We start from the raw sequence: 20485 nt of genomic DNA, 5'->3' as shown, positions 1-20485 counted from the left end.
TTCACGCTTAAGTTATTCTGTGGTAGTCATAGTGTCCATTGCTCTCGGTCTCTGGTGATATAACGCGATACTTGCTAGATGAATCTCTTGTAGCATTGCTAGGCAGGCCTGTGGGTGGCTGGTAGGGACACATATTAACACTTTCTCAGAATTATGTTTTCTATTATTAGGGATTTAGTATGGTGTTGGCTATTTACGAAGATAAAGCATTAGGACGTGAAGATTTGTGGGGAAGGGGTTGATTTAGTTAAGTTTTTGTCCCTGTAACACACCAAGCAGCAGAGACTCTAAGCCCTTCTTCAAGAGTCAGATTGCTCTAATAACTCTCTGCTGAATTACATAATCAGCCCTGTCGTACATGCATATTCCAGTAAGTAGCTGTAAATGGTGAGGAGATGTTCAGGTGTCTTATTAAAGCAGTGTGATGATGGTCTGCAGAGGAGATGAAAAGGCCAGCCTCATGATTTTTTCATAACACGAGCTCCAGCACCCTGAATAATAAATATACTCTGGCTACAAGGCTAGCCAGGTGATACTGATCTGACAGGTGAAACCAAAGCCCTCAAGACTGTCTGTGCCATTCTTTCACTGTGGCTGGTAAAACCTCTAATGTATACTCTGGTAGATTTGGGCTATATTTATATGTTCAAAAAATGTGTCATTTATGAGATGGGCCATGCTTAACTTTGACTTTGGAAATCCTTTTTTTTTTTTTTTTTTAAGTATCTACTTCCATGGTACAGTGTGACTTTTTTTATAATCAGTGGTCCCATTTGGTAAAAAACAATCTTGGAAACTTCAATCTTGGAAATCTTGGAAACTGAGTAGCTGCAAGAAATGACAACGTGGGTATGATAAAAGTAAAATGTACCTGAATGCTAAAGTGCAAAGCCAGGAGGTGAAGCCTGTTTGAGAATTCCAGCAACCTTTTGTAGTTTGTAGTAGGGCTGTTCGATATAACGATATATATCGGATGACAAAACGTCTATGGTTTCATTTTACGCTATCGTTTGTTTCGTGGTGTCGCAAAATAAACTGTTTACAGCAATATTTTTTCACCGTTTTGATGGTCACTGTAGTGGCTATATTAATTTCTTTAAGTTCTCTCTTTCTCTTATATTTAATATAACCACACTACAGGCGGACAAGCACCTGTTTTTATGCGTTGTGGTTAGCAACAAGACGGTAACACCATCGCGTATCCGCTTGTTTATGTACCACATAAACCTTTCACAATAAAGCTCAAGATCCTGTTGAGACTTTTCAAAATAAACTGAATCGCGTGAAAGAGCAGATTATTAACGGATGAGAAGTAAAAACAGAGCCGCCAGGTGCTAAAAAATAAACCTTAGACTCAAACGTTAGAACAGGCTTTTCCCCGCAGCATGCCGTGTAATAAATACTCACAAAGAAAACGGCGGCCTTTACAACTTATGTCTAAAAATGTATCGTTTCATGCATCGGTTAAAACACTCGACTCCAGCTACATGACGCGCAGCTGGAAACACTTCCCGCAAGTCGAGCTGCCCGAGATTCACAGAATTTACAGAAAATGTTATATTTTTGCGATTTATGTCGTTATCGGACGATAGAATTCTTATATCGGGATATGAGATTTTGGTCATATCGCACAGCCCTAGTTTGTAGGCTCCATGCAGATCCTCTGTTTTCAACAAGGCATGTGATTAAATACTTTATGAATGTCAGATGATATCCTGTGCAGAAACCATACTTTTTACACCAGCTATTTAGAATATTTCTTCTTCTCTCAGCTGCTCCCTTTAGGGGTTGCCACAGCAGATCACCTACCTCGATCTCAGTCTCACTCTACCCTTCTCTTCTGACACACCAACCCTCTGCATGCCCTTCTTCACTACATTTGTGAACATCCTCTGAGGTCTTTTTCATTTCCACCTGCCTGGCAGCTCCATATTCAACATCCTTTGTCTTTTTTATCCACTATCCCCCCCTGCACATGTTCAAGCCTCTCTAAATTTGTTTCCAAACTGGGCAACTCACGATGTTCCTGTATATGAGAGAGAAAATGATTAGTGCTTGCTTTTCAGAGTGCTTTCGGTTACTTTTAGTGATGCATTAGTTGTAAAATTCTGGGCCGATACCAATGACATTTTTCCTGCTCTGTTTATTCCCTCTGTTATATCAAGAAAACAAAGAAATCTTCATTATACATGGATATCTAAAGTTTTTTTTTAAAAGGGGCTTTCAGCTCTGAAATACAAATAATGACATTAAAATCAATACAACTGATAAATCAGTAAATAAGATAACATTTTCTGAGTTCAGTGGTGGATCCGTTGGCTAATATATCAGCCAAATGTCAATCAGTTGGCTGATAACACCTAATAACAGCCGTCCGATAGATTCATTGGCTCCAGCCATGGCGACTTTTTCCTACATAATAGCATCTATGGAAGCAACAGCATTAGCAGCGAATGAGGAAAAAGTGCATTCGTAAGGCAGAAAATTGAGAATTTCTAGCATGTTTCTTTGGGTAAATAACAAAGCCCTAAATAATCAGTTGTTTGTACGTAAATGCTTTAGATCTTTATGTAGCAGAAGTGGCAGGTCTATTAAAAGTAAGCTTTTCCTTTTTATAGGAGTGATTTTAAGTTTGCTCTCTGTTCCTCTATGAGAGCAAATAATTTTAACAGTAACGACTCTGGCTAAAAACTCTGAAACTGTCCCTTCTGTCCCCAAGCATTTAAAGCAGTTTGATAAGCTATTAGATGAATCCAGACCTTTTACAAGGCTCAGGCCTGCCTGGTGTCCACAGCTGCTGTCGCCGCTTATCTCCCTCTATGTTAATCCACTCGGCCATGACCTCTGATTTGCTGAAGGATGGCAGACAGTAGTGCCGTCATGCTCAAAAAGCTTTTTAAGCTGCCAATCTTCCAGTGAGCAGATGCGAGAATCTGAAACCCTCTGGTACTTGTCATATTACAACAGTATCCTGTGAGGGGAAACGCTGGCTTCTTGCTTTGAGTTTAAATGTTTTTAGATGAGCAGAGAAAAGAGGACCACTCATCAGCACCAAGAGTGCCCATAAATTCACATTAGTGTGAATTAAATGTGACAGACTCAGGAGGACTTGAACAAATAGCTGTTGTGACTATGTCCCAAATCATAAATGTACAGTACTATGTTGAAGTTGAGCTGCAGCAGGGCTGTAATTTCATGTACTACCATTAGGTAACACAAGATGGCACAGTGATTCAATTGAACCTTTTGTTTAAGCAGGCAAGTTATTAAAGCACATCCATTTTAACAATGGAAGCCTGCAAAAGGCAAAACCTCTTGGAGAAACGGCTAACCCACACACCCACTGGTAAAACGGTGCCACCCGGTAGAGAAAGCTTTAGGTAAATTCTGCAGAGGGTAATTACAAAAAGTACCTTTAACCCTTAAAATAACAGATAATTTTGGCTCTTTGAAGTAAGCCCATGCAGACACAACATTTCCATGTTATCACATTGGACACTTCAGAGTTCCTCTTGCATTGGGAAAACTCAAAATTTCAAGGATTGTAATTGACCAGTTTTCTAAAGTGGGGTTTAAATTACTCAAACGAAAACAACTTGTGTTTTTTACAAGGACAGAAACACGAGGAAAATTCATAGACCTTAACTAAGGTAACAGGGACTCCAGTTGTGTCTGTGTGCGTACTCCCTCCCCAGAGGCCCGTTTTGTGTTGGAGAAAACCTATAACTCCAGCGGACATGTAGCACCACCTGATGAATATATATGGTTTGCTCTCTGCCAGCTCCTGAGGGAAATATGTGGTTCTTAAGCTGCTAAATGCTCCACTGGGTTTGCTGGCTAGTTACTAATTGTGTTTCAGATACAAGGAAATATGAGGGTTCTCCGGCTGGTTAGACAGTGCTAGTGAATGAAGATATTTGGAAATAGTAATGACTCTGTGAATAATGATAATAACGAATAACGGACAGGGTTAATCGATAAAGAATAGTTGCAGTCGTCGTGTTTACAAGCCTGCATTATGAGCCAGTGCCTGCTTTCTGTGACAGTGATCTCTCTGCTTCCCTTCTGTCAGCACAGTTGTCTCAGTTCTAAAGTTACCAGTATTATATTGTGATGATCACATTAAACTGGGAATCGTTGGAAGCAGAGGCCCGGCTGGCTCCGTCTTCTGTTTGTTTCTGCATCAACGCTTCCAGTCTGTGAGTTGTAGTAAGTTATTTGACAAATAGCCGAAGGCCTGTGTGGGTTGGCTCCGGCGAGGGAGAGACTTGGACGACTCGTAGAAAGACTTCCTCTGATTATTTCTTAAAGGCCTGTTTCTCAGCACAGCGACAAGAGTCCAAGTCGCCTGCAGAAACTCGCCCAGCCATCTACCCTCTTGTTTATCTGGCGTGAACGTTGCTCCAAAGGATCTGAGGGGTTCTTTGTGAATAAGCCTCAGCTGCTTCGAGTCTGTAGAACAAAACTGCGTCTGCTTGTTGATGTCACTGTCATCAGCAACACACTTTTATCGCATCCGTGTTTAATTTTACCTGTCGGCTTACGGGAGCGTGTTACTGTCATCTGAAGAATTACAGCAACAGGATTCAGATTTGACGCAAGGAGGAAGGCATTTTCAAGTTGTTTTGAGGAGGTTGCAGTTTTACTTTTTTATATTTTTGGTTCTGTTTTGTCATCTCAAATGAGATCAGTATAAAATGGAATAAAATTAAACTGAAGGACCACATGAAACTGAAAAAATGGACTGATTTGTACAGCTCACAGCCTCTCAATCTCATTTATTGTCAAGCAAACATGGCGTCACATCTAATTTCACTTATCTCTTCCACGTCAGTTGTGTTATTATAACGGCTGTTGATTTTAAATGGTATTGTTGCAGCTAAGTGACAACGAGTCATCTGCTGCTATAAATGTTCAGCAGGGGACCGGGGAATAAAAAGGCCACATAAATGAAGGCTGTTTTTAACTTCAGCCTCAGTTTGAATCTCATAATCTGTGTTTTTCTTCTTTATTTCTTTAGTTTTATGTATCCTGTTGGAGGAGGCTTGGGACCGCCGCAAGGTGAGTCATTTCGCAGTGAATATTACCGCTCTTTCCCTCCAAACTGTTTGTGTAAATATATTCAGCTATGGAGATGGCACACAAATGTGTTTTGTGTGAATTTGAATGGGATCATAGAATATTGCTTTTTGAAGCAAACTGTCAGGATATTGCACTTTAGAATGTAAACGTTGTTTATTTTGACAAATGTTACTAGAAATCTTCATTTTAAATAAAGGGATATTGAAATACTGATTTTCTAACAAGTATTAGCACAATAAGTGTCATTCTTCCCTCGATGTAATCAGTCACACAAGATGTGATCAAAAGTTTCTCGGCTCTGTAAATAACTTTAAAAAGTTTGGCTCATCTCCTCTTCAGTGTCACCTTCTTTGGCAGCCTTGTACTCTTCTGAAAAAGGCTAGGAACTGGATTAAACTTAAATTTAAGTTATGATTACAAAATAATTTCATCTACTTTCTCTGTAGAGCTCTTTGTTTTTTTTTTATTGTGCTATAATTCAAACGCACTCTGTTCCTTTACAGTTTGTAGTTTTTGCTTAGTTGACTAAAACAGAGCTTCTCTTTACCAAGATCCATACATGAAAAGAGATGAAGAGAAACCCTGGATTGCTCAGGGTCTGTCACCTGGTCCACTTTCAGCACTATGACACATTTTAGAACATAAATCTCCTCCCAACATGTTTTTAAGTTCAGTAAATTAATGTTTAAACTACAGTATTGACCATAATAGTTGTGATTATGATTGTTGCTTTAATCGAGTGCTTGCTCTGTTGATTGAACTTTGTGCGCTTGATTTGCTCCCCTGTATCAAACATCAAGCCTTCAGCTTTCATTTGGGGAAGAGGGTGAAGCCAAATCTGGGTTGGGAGAGAAAAATAAACCAAAATGCAAAATGAAATAAGAGGAATGATGAGGAACATGCTGCAAGCATGCCCCTCTTTAGAGCTAAAAGGAACATGGGAGGACAGCCTAGTAGGGGAGATAGGTTGGCCTTTGACGTTAACTTTGATTGTTTTCGTCCTTTCCTTTTAGTTATTGGTCCTTGCAGTTCTTGGGCATATGAGGATCAGTGAGGATTCGGCACATTGCAGCTCATATCTTTGTTACAATGCTCAGCACTGAGCAACGCAGGTCTCAGATGTGCCATCATTTAGCTGTGGCTGCTCATCCTACTCAGACTGTTGGCTTTGCAGTAACGCCTCCAGATAAACCACGCATGCACTGGTGGGACGAGCGTCTCTTAGGGGTCATTATATGCTCCTGTTAGCAATGTCATTTTAGTCCAACAAATTAGAATGTGCACAGTCTCCCAGACAAGCCATTTACACAGCCCAGTTGAGCCCTAACACGGTGAATCATCTGCAGGCTCCAGTCGGAGCTGGCTGCTCAGCTCTGGTTAAAAAATAAACACACACTTTTCCAATTTTTCTTCCCCCAATCCTCTTGTTTTGCTCCAAGTTGTCACAGTAGTCACCAGAGAAACAGATTTGGCTGTTGCAAAGCCTGTGTCTTTTTCCAGCTGTCGGAAGAAATGGTAATGGATTTGCAATACTGAATTATGACCAGCCTCTGGAGGCTTTTGTTTTCTCTTTTTCTTGATAACTTAAACTAAGATAAGTAAGTAAATACATTTTATTTCTCCCAATAGTTTGTAAATTCTTCATTATAGCTGTAAAAACTTTAAACGCAGCCTATAACAGTGTAGCTTAATAAAATAAAACATGACCAAAATGAGCTCAATAAGGAAAAATTTACACAAAGGAAAGGTGCTCAGTTAAATGGAAGCTCAAAAAGTACATTTTTAAAAACACAGAAGAATCCCCTGTAAAAACTGAATGTAAAACGGGAAGAAAAAATTAATAGGAAAAAACAGATTAACTTATTAAACTTGTAATAAATTATTATAAAGAAACAAAGAACTTCATTTATACCAAAAGTTGGGAAGTTACCGTGTTTCAGCAGCCAATAAATCCAAGCACTCATTTGTATTATTAAAAAAATTACACTAAATAAGGAGCTCAGATAAAAAAAAAAAAAAAAAAAAAGAACAGCTCGATAAATCAGACTCCATATTATTTTGCGGACGCCTCACATTCCCCATGATGATTGCGGGAAGACCTCCAAATCTACTGTTTTCTATGTAGCTTCTCCGGTCTTACAGGCCTTGCTCCAGGCAGTAAAACTGTCAGTGCAATCAGCTGGTGAAGATTCTCTGTTGGCAAGAGAGTAATATGAAGAAAAACTACTAGAAGGCTTGTAAAAATTGATTTTACAAGACCCGTGAATCAAAAAAAAGTAGCCAAATCAACTTCACATGAATCGCACTGAGTAAGAATCAAGGCTATCAGTTAATAAAACCATTAAAATAAATACAAAACAGTAACAATGGAAACTGCATCTCAGTATGGTACCAGGAAAAAATGCAATGTAAAAATTTGAATGTAATACAATAAAAGAGAGTAAAAGAAACTCAATAAATTCAGCAAAGCATGATAAACATGTTACATATAGAATATTTTAACCATGTCTACAGTATGTGATAACAGAGTTTGTGTGTTTCTGCAGGCATGGTACCCATGCAGCAACAGCAGCAGCAGCAACAGCAGGGCTTCCCCATGGTTCCTGTCATGCAGCCTAACATGCAGGGCATGATGGGAATGAACTTTGGAGGCCAGATGCCCCCAGGTGCCATCCCTATGCAGGTCAGCGCTATTTCTTATATGTTGTGCTTGGTTCTGTGTTTGCATATGTTTTTTGGGAGGCGGGGGTCAAATTAATATTTCCCTGAGGATTTATTTATGTATTTATTTATTCTCTTGTAGTATTTTGAGTGAACTTGCTAATTTGGCTGCATTTGGTGCATACATAGTAGTGAAACACTGCTGTATTGATTTAACTGATTTCACTCATGTGGAAGGCTGGCTTTACAGCTCCTCTTGAACTCATTTGCTTCCATGTTAATCTCTCCACAAACAGTTTTAAACACCAGCACATTAACAGGAATTTATTGTTGCCTGGTGATGTTTAACAAGACTTTAATCCATTAACATTTTGCTTTCCCTTGGTTAAAGCATTTGATAATCACACGAGCGGAGCAGGAATGCTAAATAGTTTGTTGCATGTTTTTTGGGGGGGGGTGGGGGTCTAACAGGGTGGAATGGCGATTGGGATGCAGACCCCTGGGATGCAGTTCTTGGGTCAGCCACAGTTTATGGGTATGAGACCAGCAGGACCCCAGTACACGGCTGACATGCAGAAACAGATGGCTGAAGAGCACCAGTAAGTCATCTTTACACCTCCATTATAATTCCTCTTTGTGTAGATCAAGTTTAAGTAAGCAGCTAGCTTAAAAAACAGTGCAGTGGAAAATAAACTTCCCTTTAACACATTCAAATTTTCTGTCAACTTCAGTTTCTGGTTACTTCTTATACTTTTTAATAGAGCCTTAGTGTCCAAATTAGGTAATTTTTCCCCCAAATACACTGAAAGATCTGAGTTTACCATCTGAGAGCATTCTGCTACTTTTTAGGACGTATAATCCCCCAAACCCTAACCCACTAACCCTGTAAAGCCTCTTGGATTAGCTGGAAAATTCATTATCACAAAGCTGACAACATAAAGTTAGGTGATTTTTAAAGCTCTTGAAAAATGGACTTCTTCCACATCTTCTCACAGCACAGCAGCACTCCAAACATCTTAAAGAATATGGATACTGGGTTGGGTTTTAATCATGTGTTGTTGCTTATTTTACTGGAGTAAAGTGTCTAAATGCTTCTTTGAGCACTGCAAAAGAAACCACACTTTTCCCTGCACTTTAATTTACTTATTTATTTTTGGATTTCTAAATGTTTAGATTTGTGTGACTGTACACTTGAGAGATTGATGCATCTTCAAATGCGATGTCTGCACGTTACATTTAAAGGAACCAAGTGAATCCTTGTTTTATGTCTCACAAATACTATTTTAGCCCCAAACTGTAGATTGTGCGGTCACTGTTGGTCCTCAGTGGATGAGTCCTAATAACCTAGATGGTCCCGTTGACATTTGTGGTTTTAAATGAAATGTCACAAAAACTCTTGGTTGGACTGCCATGACATTTGGTTCACAGATTCATGTACCCGTCATGATGACTTGTAATCAGTTGATGAACTTTGCATTAAAGGCCATCAGGGCACAGTTTAAATTTGTCCAAACACCTGTAAAGCTGATGACATTCCCAGCTGCCTCAGCTGTACTGTATGTAGTGCTAATTAGTGCATGTGAGTGTGTGAAGGAGAAGAAGAATATGAAGCAAGAGAGTAGTAGAGAGAGGAGGGGGGCAACCGGGGGGGAGCAGCAGTCAAACATGCAAATAATCTTGTCTCACTAAAATAAATACACAATACAGGATATTAACATGTTAATACCAAATAAAAATCAGCATGTTGGCTTCATCTTTATACATTCAAATAAATTCATTTTCAATTCAATTTTATTTATAGTCGTGTCAAAAAGTGGTTGCTCCCTTTCTGATGTCCTTTTTTTTTTTTTTTTTTTGGATACCTAAATGTTTCAGATCATCAAACAAATTGAAATATAAAGATCATGCACGTAAACACAAAATGCAGTCTCTAAATGAAGGTGTTTATTATTAAAGGGAGAAAAAATCCAGACCTCCATGGCCATGTGTGAAAAAATTATTACCCCCTAAACCTTATAACTGGTTGGGCCAGCGTTAATAGCAACAACTGCAATCAAGCATTTGCGATAACTGGCAGTGAGTCTTTTACAGCCCTGTGAAAGAATTTTGACCCACTCATCTTTGCAGACTTGCTGTAATTCAGCCCCATTGGAGGGTTTTCAAGCATGAACCGCCTTTTTAAGGTCAAGCCACAGCATCGGATAAGAGAGCTTATCACAGTTAATTCATGATTTAACAAGGCAGTGGCAGTCACTTTTTCTGACAGAGCTGTAGGGTTTGGTTGTTTTCCCCTTAATAATAAACACCTTCATTTAGAAGCTGCATTTTATGTTTACTTGCGTGATCTTTATCGAATATTTAAATTTGTTTGATAATCTGAAAGATTTAAGACAAAAATTTGGAATTCAGGAAGGGGGGCAAGGACTTTTTCACACGACTGTATGTAGCGCCAAATCACAGCAACATTGATCTCATTTTTGTTGTCAGGAAAAAACGTGCAATATGTCAGGTTGGCCTTTATTGCTTATCTTAATGGAGCACTGTGTCCAAGTACAGCCTCACAGACCACACGGCTAATGTGTCTTGTGGATTTTGATCCTTTTAAGATTATTTTCCAGAACAAAAACTAACACACTGAATCAGTTTAAGCACCAGGGCTGCTGCTCTTAGCTGACCCCTGATCTGATAGCTTTCTGGTCCTCTTCTCCATTAACATAAATAAATCATTATTATTTTTTTATAGATCCTCCTTCTCTTTTTTAGTAAGTTGTTTTATTTTCATCATTTTCTGTCAGTTAAATCTGCCCATTGTATCTCAATACTAAAATATAAAAATGACACAGTTTTCACAATTTTGCCTCTGTACACCATCGCAATAACTCAAGAGACGATTAAAGTGTATAAAGTGAAGAGTTTCGGCTTTACTTCAAGGCCGTTGCTTAGGAATTTAAATATTATTTGTGCTATTTTTTTAAGAGCATAAATTTGTAATTATAGGTTTGGATTTGCGTTTCCCTTCTTTCTCCTCTCAGGCAAAAATGCAGAGAAATACTTAATCCACAAGTTTATATGTAAAATGGTTAAAGTGATAAAATGTAAGTCTAGCTATAATAAGATAAGTAAACCGCAGAATGAACCGAATGAACTGAGAAATGTTGAAATGTTTTTACAAACTTCCATCAGACAACACGAACCTTCAGCTGCCGTTTTAACAAGCTTCCTTTGCGCTCATCCTTCTTAAGAGTCATATGTATTATGCTGTACTCTTCTTGCCCTTTAGAAAACGTCTGGAGCAGCAGCAGAAAATGCTGGAGGAAGACAGGAAAAGAAGACAATTTGAGGAGCAGAAACAGAAGCTGAGGCTGCTCAGCAGTGTCAAACCCAAGGTGAGCCTCTCTCCACATCTCGTTCTGCTTGTTTTTCCTGGCATGTCCACTGCTCGTTTTACTGACCCTCTGGACTCTCGATACCCAATTGTGCTGCGCTCAGACGGGGGAGAAGAGCCGCGATGACGCCTTGGAGGCAATCAAAGGCAACCTGGACGGTTTCAGCAGAGATGCAAAGATGCACCCCACTCCATCATCTCAGACCCAGAAGCCAGGTACCTTAGCACTTGGAGTTAAAAGTGTTTTCTGCTAAAGCTTCTTGCTTTAAAAAAAACCTTATAATAACTGAGTGATTGCTGGTTCACCAGACCACTGTATAATATTCTTTACTTAACTCACCCCTGTGTATTTGAGGAAATTTTGGAGATGCATTTAACAAATACACCGCATCTTGTGCAGTGCTTCCCGACCTTTCTAAACTATGAAACCTAGCAGTATTAACTTGCTGCTCCATGTTGCCAGTTTGAGATCTGTTCAAGGACACTTTTGAGTATAAGTTTCATTTCTGTAATACTATAACCTGCATCAATCATCTCAAGGCTCCTTATAGATTTATCAGTTTCTCCTGGGTGCAGACTTCTGCTTCAGCTGTTGGAATCTGTACAAATGTTGCGGTTTTGAAAGTGAATTATCAGAAATCCATCTAAACGACATGTAGTAAATCTGAATATAAGTTAAGTGTTCTTCAGTTTGCAGATCTACAATTTCTGCTCTTGCACAAAAAGTCATTATCTCACTCTTGCACTGTGCAGCTCCGAAATCATCTTCCATTGTAGTGTGTTTGTCATGTGCTGTGCCATCATCATTATTTCTTCATTTTTGCAGACTCATCGCCATCACACCCGTCTGTCACTGCTCCCTCCCTTCCCCCAGCTATGTCTGAGGATAATGATGACTTTAGTGACTTTCAGGGCCCCGTCGATACCCCCACGTCGTTCCCTTTGCCCCCCTCCTCATCCTCTTCCTCCTTCACCACCACTCCCTCCAGCTTTGGGTTCTCCTCTCAGGCCCAGCCTTCATCCTCTGCCCCCAACATAGGTTTCTCTGAGGACGATGACGAGTTTAGTGACTTTGTTCAGGGACCTGTAAACACTTTCCCTTCTGCCAACTTCCACCTCTCCTCTCAGTCGCAAGTCCAATCGACTTTTCCACCCTCACAATCCCTCCCCTCTTCTGTGTCCATTCACACTGACACCCAACACTCTGCTGTCAGCACCAGCACCCAGTCTGCATTTCAAGGTAACTCTTCTCTTGCTTTGTTCACACCTCCCCCTCCCATCCCTCTAATTTGCCCTTTTTTCCACCTAGTTTGGAGGAATTTTTTACATTAGTGATTCTTTTATCACTGATGCTGAATGCTTTTACTGGTAACCCTGGATGATGGGTTCGTTTTGACCTGCATTAATGTGTGAGAGCATGCATCTAGCTAGACCAGCAGATGACCTCAGTACTCAACACTAAAGGGTAAACAAGGATGCATAATAAATAAGGAATACTGTTGAAAATGACTGTTTCTCAGTAGGTTTTTCCCCATGCAGTAGTTGCGTTTCCTTTTGATAGTGAATTTATGATTTGTGCACTGGTAGAGGACTGTCATGTCATTTGTCATTTGCCCTGTAATCTCTGGGATGAGCAGCTGCTCTGTGACAGCTTTCAGTCTCAGACTGTGAATGACAGGGTGCAGAGATCACCTTCTGTCCAGAGCAATTCAGCAACCCTCCGTCCAGTGTCATCCTTGATTCTCTGAGACATCTCTGACCTAATTGTTTAGCATCTGGAATAAGCAGATTAGATGGCTGATGGATAGATTGCCTCTGATATTAAGAGACCTGAGGAATTTACCTTGCAGTGTCTTTGTTGAAATTCAGTCAGGTAACATTTCTGTTTAGGGGGCTGTTTACAAATGATCTCATTTGCTTTTTTTAATCTTATTTCCAACAAATAACACTAAATAATATCTGATACTTGGCTTCTTACGCAATTTCTAAAGAAAGGTTTGGTTAAAAAGAAGAATATATTGGTACCCCTTGAGAAAGGCTGTACTTTGGGTAATAATGGTTAAAGTGCCTGCTGTTATCAGCTCAAGAAAAAGATCTGTCACTGAATTTGTTAGTGTGCTTTTGTATGTGGGATTTTGTGTGGTTTTTGGGCAAATCTCCTTAAAGCTTCTTAAAGAAGCCCTGTGGAGTTCTCTAGAGGAACAAAAGTTACATTTCTGTTCAGTCTTAGTCACCAGAAACTGTCCTTAATTCTTAGAAGACATGCTGATTGAATTCCTGCTTTCTAAAACATTTGCAAAGACTAATTGAATTTAAATGTTAAAATCAGTATTCAAAATTGTGCAGGCATGTTTTCCCCTGCCTTTGTTGGTGTATTGCTGCACATTTTGGCATGTTACTGCAGCTTGTTATAAGTGCAGTAGGGAATCATGTGTGCATGCATGCATTCATCATACCCATTCTGAGTGTGCATGTGAGAACACATTGACAAACAAAGTTGGCCCAGATATTAGTTAGTTGATGTTGGATTGCACTGGGTTGCAAATAGTTAAGTTCAGTTAATGCCTGTTCAGTAGTTATGTGTCCTGCCACCTGCATGATCTACCCAACGGCTCCCATACCTAAAGCACAGTAGTGGTTTAGTAGTGCGAATGCTTTTGAGGTGGACTATTTCCTGCCGTATGCTACATGCAGAAAAGGAAAACTGTGGAAAGTATTCCAAAATTGTCAGCTGTTCATGTTTGAAAACAGCTACAGGAAAGGAGCACAATAATGCTACAAGACGCCTGAACCATGATTAGCAACCTTTTATAACTGCTACTGACTGCTTCAGTCTTATCTTGCATATCAGATCTCAAACACAAATCTTTAAGTTATAACATAAATCTACTAAAGTATCCCTAATTTCATTTGCAAATTGAGCCTATAAATAGATGCGTTAAGTGTGCATTGTTGCTAGTATGTGTTAAAGAAGCTTGTTCCTCATCCACCCCTCTAGGCCCATCCCTGGAAGAGAAGCTGTTCTCCTCCTGTGATCTCACAGCTGATAAGACTGCGCAGGTTAGCTTTAAGTCCAAGCAGAGTTTGGCTGAAATGACTCCTAGAGCTAAAGTTTCAGCCCAGTTTCAGCCCAGTACTAAAGCGAGGAACTGGGCCGCGGCCACCGAGGACTTGAGCTCTGTCTTCGTCACAGAAAAGCCACCAGAGGCCCCGGTACCAGCGCCCAAACTCCCCCCATCAGCTGCTGGCACATCTCCTCAAACCAGTAGTGACAGTGGTGAGAGAAGTACCCGTTCACTGGACTTCATAGCTGCTGCTTCTCTCTTGCTTTGCAGCATTAACAAACAATCAGGGTGGTAGTTCTCTTTCTGTCCTTGAGAAATATTTTCATTCTTTCTAACCCTGACAAAATAATTGTATCCCTCTTCTGGCAGTTTAATCTCCTCTATCTCTTTGGGTTATAATTGATTTATGCTAGATCCTGGACTGGGCATCCTACTGTTGTAGCCTGCGTGCTGTTAAATGAAATCAAGTTGATGTTTTCTTCGCTGCTGAGGTGACGATGTCTTTGAGGTGCCCTTCCTTGTGTCTCTCCATCGTCTCCTAAATCTCTGCTCCTATTTCTTCCTGCTTTATACCTCTGTCTTGTTAGCGGGGCTCTCTTATGTCACTGCTCCCTGCACAGACTGTGGAAATGGACTGTGTCTGTCAAGGTCCTTGGGTGATACCTGCTGACTAAATAAGCCGCCGTCTGTTCACTCACTGTGTAACACCCTCTCAGAGAACGACCTCTGGCGCATGCTGACTGCTTTGGTTTAACAGGGATGCGCATGGATTGGCAGGTGCCACTGGGGCCCAACATAATCCAAGGCTGATTGTGCATGCTACTCTGCTACTCCTTTGTGCTGTTATTTGTTTGTCTGTGTCCGTGTCCTCCGCGTCATCAGGGGAAATATTGCGGCTCATCACGGGGACCAGGGGAGATTTGTAATAAGATTCATTTAACTGCTCAAGACTGATGGAAGTATTATGTGCAAAGTGGGTGTCTGAGTAAACACCTGCCTTGCAGACAGTGTCAGGGACTCGAAATGAGCCATAGCAGTTTACTGAAATGTCTGGTTGTCTGTTTTCTAGAAAAGAATAATTTAGGTCAATGTCAGCAGTTAAATTATATTTTTAGTTAGTTTTTCTTACAAGGCAATTGCCTCTCTCCTCTCTCCTTGAAGCTGGAAATGACTCACAGACTGATTTATAGATGTCTGATGTGGCAGGGCGTTTGTGATTCAGTGCAGGGGAGCGTTACATCTGCACCGAGCCTTCCAGACATCAGGTGTATAATTTTGTCGAGTTCGATATGAGCAGGGCTCAGCTGCCAAGAGACTTGGCAGATCGTAAGCCTGGACAAGACTTTTGCTTCAACAGCTAATTGTGTGTCTGTGTGTGTGTGTATGTATATGTGTGCTTGTGCTTCTGACAGCAGGTGTTGGTGTGTATCCACAACAAGAGCACATTCAGACCATGCTGCCCGCCTGGGTTTACAACGACAGCCTCGTCCCAGGTAAACGTTTACTCTCAAAAACATCCAGTTTAATGTTCAGACGACGATATTCAACATCGCTGTGTGTTTTGCGGAAAGAAATGACACGAATTGCAAAAATGTTTTGTTTTTCTTTTCCCAGAAATGTTCAAGAAGGTTCTTGAAATCACCATGACTCCGGCAGGGATAGACACAGCCAAACTCTACCCGATATTAATGTCATCAGGTCTTCCCAGGGAAGCACTCGGGCAAATCTGGGCATCAGCCAACCGCACAACACCTGGCATGCTGACCAAGGAGGAACTTTACACTGTACTTGCACTAATTGGGGTGGCGCAGGTAATCACTGAAGTCAAAACAAATTATCCACTTAGAACAACTCCACTAATCATCTCCCACAGCTTCCGCAGAGCCTCGCCATAAACTCCTCACTGAAATTAGCTGGGCTTAGTTCAAAACGGAGAGAAAAGAAGCGGTGCTGTGACTCAGCCCGCGGCCTGTGAAGCGTTATAAGTCCAATATATGGCTGAGTCCCCATCAACCAAGTTTGGCAGGAGGCTTCTTATCACTCTCAGCCCGGGCCTGTCACCACCACCCCTGGGAGGATGCAAATCTTCAGGCAGCTCACGAAACACTGCATGCCTCCGCTTCCATGCGAGGAATAATAAGACACCTTTGGTGATGTAAATCTTCAAGAAGCTTAAAACACAAGCAAAACAAGGTGCATTCTCTTGTGAGGTGGAAGAAAGTTTGAGTCTGCTGGTGACATCTGTTCAAAAGGATTGTGTTGAATAATTTATATATAAACGTTAGTCCTTGGCCACGTTCAGTGAATACAGAAGGGCTTTAAATTATATAGGTTCACAATGATCCGTGTGCCCTGATACCTTTCGTGATTTAACGCATTAACCCCCCCCCCCCCCCCCCAAAGAAAGAAAAAAATGCAGCCAAATGAAACTTTGAAACATCTTACAGGCTTTGTTTTGTATTTGTCATTGTCAACAGTCCTCATGGAAAGACTCAAACTGACTCCGTTACTCTCACTCACTTCTTCACCTTATCTGTGGCTTTCAACCTGAGGCTTTTTTGCAGTCACAGATACATAACTCCATTTTTTAGAAAGTTAAGGTAGATTCCAAAAACGCTGGGCATCACTGCTTTGACAAACATTGCACACAAAGCGTTTGTTGAAGACTGCTTTGATTATATTTGCAGCTGCAGGACAAAGATTTCATCATGTTTTAATATGCTTTTGCACAACAGCTGAGCTCAGGGGGACCTGCTTCACTTGAATATTGTTTGTCGTGTCCTTACTTTCAGAGTGGCCTCCCGGCAATGAACGTGGAAATCCTCGGCCAATTTCCTTCTCCTCCCGTGCCGAACCTGCCGGCTCTGGCTATGGCCATGGCCCCTGTCATGCCTCAGCACCAGCAGCCCATGATGACCCAGCCCCCGGTCTCCATGGCCATGCCCACAGCAGCCCCGCCACCAGTCATGCCTATGACACCGGCAGCACCGGCTCAGCCACCCACAAACACAAATTTCATTGCCAGTTTCCCTCCAGCACAGGTATCACAGGTATGCTCAGTTTCTTATTTTCCTGCTGTCGATCACCTCACTCACTTCACTCTCCAACATGATGTTTGCGTAGGGAACCAAAGCCGATGACGATGACTTCCAGGACTTCCAGGAAGCTCCAAAGGCAGGAGGAGACCAAGCTTTCTCTGACTTTCAGGGGGAATCGGGAGGAAGCTTCCCTACTACCATTGCACCACAGCACCAAAACAGGTACAGGCTTGTTGATGAAGACAGTGAGTCTGCCTTTTTTTCCAGGCTTGTATAATTAGGAGCATTTTAAGAGCTTATGTGACCCTAATTATAAGCTACATTAAATAAGATTGGGTATTTCTTATTCTAGCTCTCTCTCCTTTTGCTCTCTGTGCTGTAAATATTTGCAGAGATGAGCATCAAATATTCAGCCCTAGATGATTATTTATAGCTGACTCATCCTGCATAATATTTGTACTTCTCATTGTCTGTCTTACAGTCAGAGGCACTGTTTCAATATCTTGTAATAACCTCCTCTGAATAGGAATGAGTTTGGGTCATCTACTAATGAATTCATTTCAGTGGACAGTAGATAAGCTCGTTTCTTTATATTACTTCTTTCCGAGCCTTTCTGGAGCAACCGTGCCTTCAGTGAGAGGAAGCTGAAAGGCAATTATCCACTGAAAGACAAAGAGAAAGCAGAATTAAAGTATCTGAAATCTAAGTGGCATAGGCGTTTTATGATTCTCTCCTATTTCGCAACTGAAAAAATCCAGTCCTGACGGTTTCATCAATGTAACAAGAATTCCCCGCAGACTGAGATTGCTTTCTAATTAAATGAGAGGCTGAACAGCTCATATTGGGCTGCCAGCCTGAACTGGCATCCATAACTTACTGTCGGATGTCTTACAGAAAAAGCGCTTTGAGGAAACTAATATTCACTGAGTTTAACAATTTCCCTAAGCCCCTGATTTGTCTGTTTTAGCATATGATCAGGCATAATGGTCATCATATTTCTTGCTTTTGGCCTGTATTAAAGCATCCTTCACTTTCAGGAATAGTTTGGCATTTTGGGATTATGCTGGTTAGTTTTCTGTTGTGTTGAGAAGACTGAAGCCACTTTCTTGGACTGGCTCTTTCATCAGTTGACTGAAGTCTGTCAGCAGCAGCTCTTAAGCTCGCAAATAAACCAGTCTGTGCAAAAAACTGAGGTGTAAAAATATGTTTTGGGTTTCAGTGGTTGATCATGCATCTCAGGTTGGACTGTTAACGTCCTGGAGTCTTCAGTGGGTGCAGGACAGCACAAACCCTCTAAATTAAATTAAATATAAAGTGGTAATTAACATGTATCAAAGGGGCTGGAAGGTGTTCACGTCTCACGCTAAACAAAACTATCTCGCTACTGAATAGCCTGAATATTAAGAGACAGTAAAAGAAGTATTATCAAAATCTTTTTTTAGACCTAAATCAATATAGGATTTTTAAGACCAGTACCAATATTTGGCAATTTTTAAAAACTGGTATATCACTATATTTTTTTAATATAACAGAGCTATTTAAAAGTAATGTTCCTCTAGTGTTACAACAGGCCACGGATTACTTATTTACACTCTGCTTGGATCAGCTGCTTGTTCTTTGAGGCATTCTAAACATGTGCTGCTAACACGCAGTCCAGTACATTTTGTCCGAATTAGTAAAACAAGATATAAATACTTTTGTTGGTGAGCTGGATGTGAGACAGTGGGCGTGTATTTTTATTCCTAAGCAGAGCTACCTTCTGCCTGTTCAGTGGCCTTAATGGATGAAAGGACACAAAGAGCTTGTAACAAAAGAAAAAAAAAAGAAGCTGTTTCTCTCCAAATTGTGAACCCAGGGCAAACGTTCAGCTCAGGCAGCTTATAGGGATTAAACTTTACCTTTGAACTTCGCCCATCATGATGTCTGACGATTCGCTTTTGTGTCCCTGCAGCACGCCTGCCTTGCTGACTCCAGTGTCTGGTTCCTCCTCCGCCTCCGTTACATCTTCTGATAAGTACGCCGTGTTCAAGCAGCTGTCTGTGGATCAGCCTGCAGAGCCTACACCCCCTGCCTCAGGTACGTTGGATACCTCATGTAATAGTGTTAGTCCTCTTGGGGGTACATACTGGGACCAAAACATAAAGTCAGTCAGAGAAGGAAACAATATTATCATCACAGCAGCATGGGGAACAGCACGTTCCGTTCCTTCCTGTGTAGATAACTGGCAAGGATTCATTAAAAGCAGAAAGTGATAACATGACATTTCCAGGTGTTTCATCATGTCGAGCCCTTTTATTACATCTAAAATACGAAATTGATCCCTGAAGGTTAAAGCAGCTTACATAAGGACACGTTCAGTTCACAAACTAAGTTTTGGCCCTTGAACGATACAGGGAGAGTAAATTTCTTTCATATTGCTCTTTATAGTTACCAATTCTTCTTTATTTGCTCTGATCCAGATATTGGAGACAAATACAGTGTATTCAGACAACTCGAACAACCCGCGGAGAAGAAATCAGTCGGTAAGAGACCCACACATCTCGATCTCTCTGTGGAAAAAAAACAACACACGTTCACCTAATGTACATATTAGCACATCCTTGCTTTTTGACCTCTTTAGGCAGTGACGTAGAGAACTAAGAGATGAACTTTATGAACATCACATCATCCCCAGGAAACAAATGGTTTCTTTTTATGTTCTCTAATTAAACTGTGTATTATAACTTGGACAAAGCTGTCAGGTCACCACACTACCACAGAGCCATGTTTACACTGTGTCTTGTATTGCAAGCCTGCAGCGTTGATACCCACTGTGTTTCCCATCCCTGTTTCATTAGAACAGTTTCCGATGGGGACACCTCTTACAACTCCAGTAAGTCATGCTTTGCAGTGACCTTTCTTTGGCATTGTCAGGCTCCATCTCCTTAATGAGCCCATTAGTTATCGCTCTTCCACCGTACACCAGCGGTGTGAACAGATTCTCTATTTCAGCATGCATACGTTACTCCACAGGATTAACAACTGCTGAAAACTTGAGAATTTATTCTGACTTTTTTCTGTGTGGTTTTTGTAAAAAAGAGGCAAAAGTTTTCCCACTGCTATAAATACCCATCACAGTTATCTGCAGAAAATGATAAGTTTGTTCTAGCTTTTTTACTTTTAGCTAACAACTTCATCAGGATTCTGTAGATGTAATATTGTTTCCTGATAACAAGTCATATCTGTCTTTTTCTAAGCTGTTTTGTCATAAATAG

General features: G+C 40.8%; 1 protein-coding gene across 18 annotated transcripts in view; it reads left to right on the top strand.

Annotated features, from left to right (window-relative positions):
• The window catches only part of synrg (synergin, gamma), a 42400-nt gene that overhangs the window by 368 nt on the left and 21547 nt on the right, over positions 1 to 20485 (top strand). For 6 of the 18 annotated variants that reach the window (XM_082501931.1, XM_082501930.1, XM_082501918.1 and 3 more), the window contains exons 2-14: positions 5021 to 5061; positions 7629 to 7765; positions 8215 to 8342; positions 11024 to 11129; positions 11233 to 11344; positions 11955 to 12368; positions 14127 to 14405; positions 15606 to 15686; positions 15808 to 16004; positions 16986 to 17243; positions 17317 to 17453; positions 19183 to 19307; positions 19691 to 19753. In XM_082501931.1, coding sequence (XP_082358057.1) covers positions 5021 to 5061; positions 7629 to 7765; positions 8215 to 8342; positions 11024 to 11129; positions 11233 to 11344; positions 11955 to 12368; positions 14127 to 14405; positions 15606 to 15686; positions 15808 to 16004; positions 16986 to 17243; positions 17317 to 17453; positions 19183 to 19307; positions 19691 to 19753 — 2078 coding nt within the window. The remainder of the gene's footprint in view (positions 1 to 5020; positions 5062 to 7628; positions 7766 to 8214; positions 8343 to 11023; positions 11130 to 11232; positions 11345 to 11954; positions 12369 to 14126; positions 14406 to 15605; positions 15687 to 15807; positions 16005 to 16985; positions 17244 to 17316; positions 17454 to 19182; positions 19308 to 19690; positions 19754 to 20485) is intronic. The other 12 variants (XM_082501934.1, XM_082501932.1, XM_082501929.1 and 9 more) reach the window with 8 other exon arrangements.

This window comes from Aulonocara stuartgranti (assembly GCF_965226115.1).
Source record: "Aulonocara stuartgranti genome assembly, chromosome: 14".
In the NCBI taxonomy this organism is placed as follows: domain Eukaryota; kingdom Metazoa; phylum Chordata; class Actinopteri; order Cichliformes; family Cichlidae; genus Aulonocara; species Aulonocara stuartgranti.
Note: the sequence above shows the minus strand (reverse complement) of the source record. Positions and strands in the feature narration are given on the sequence as shown.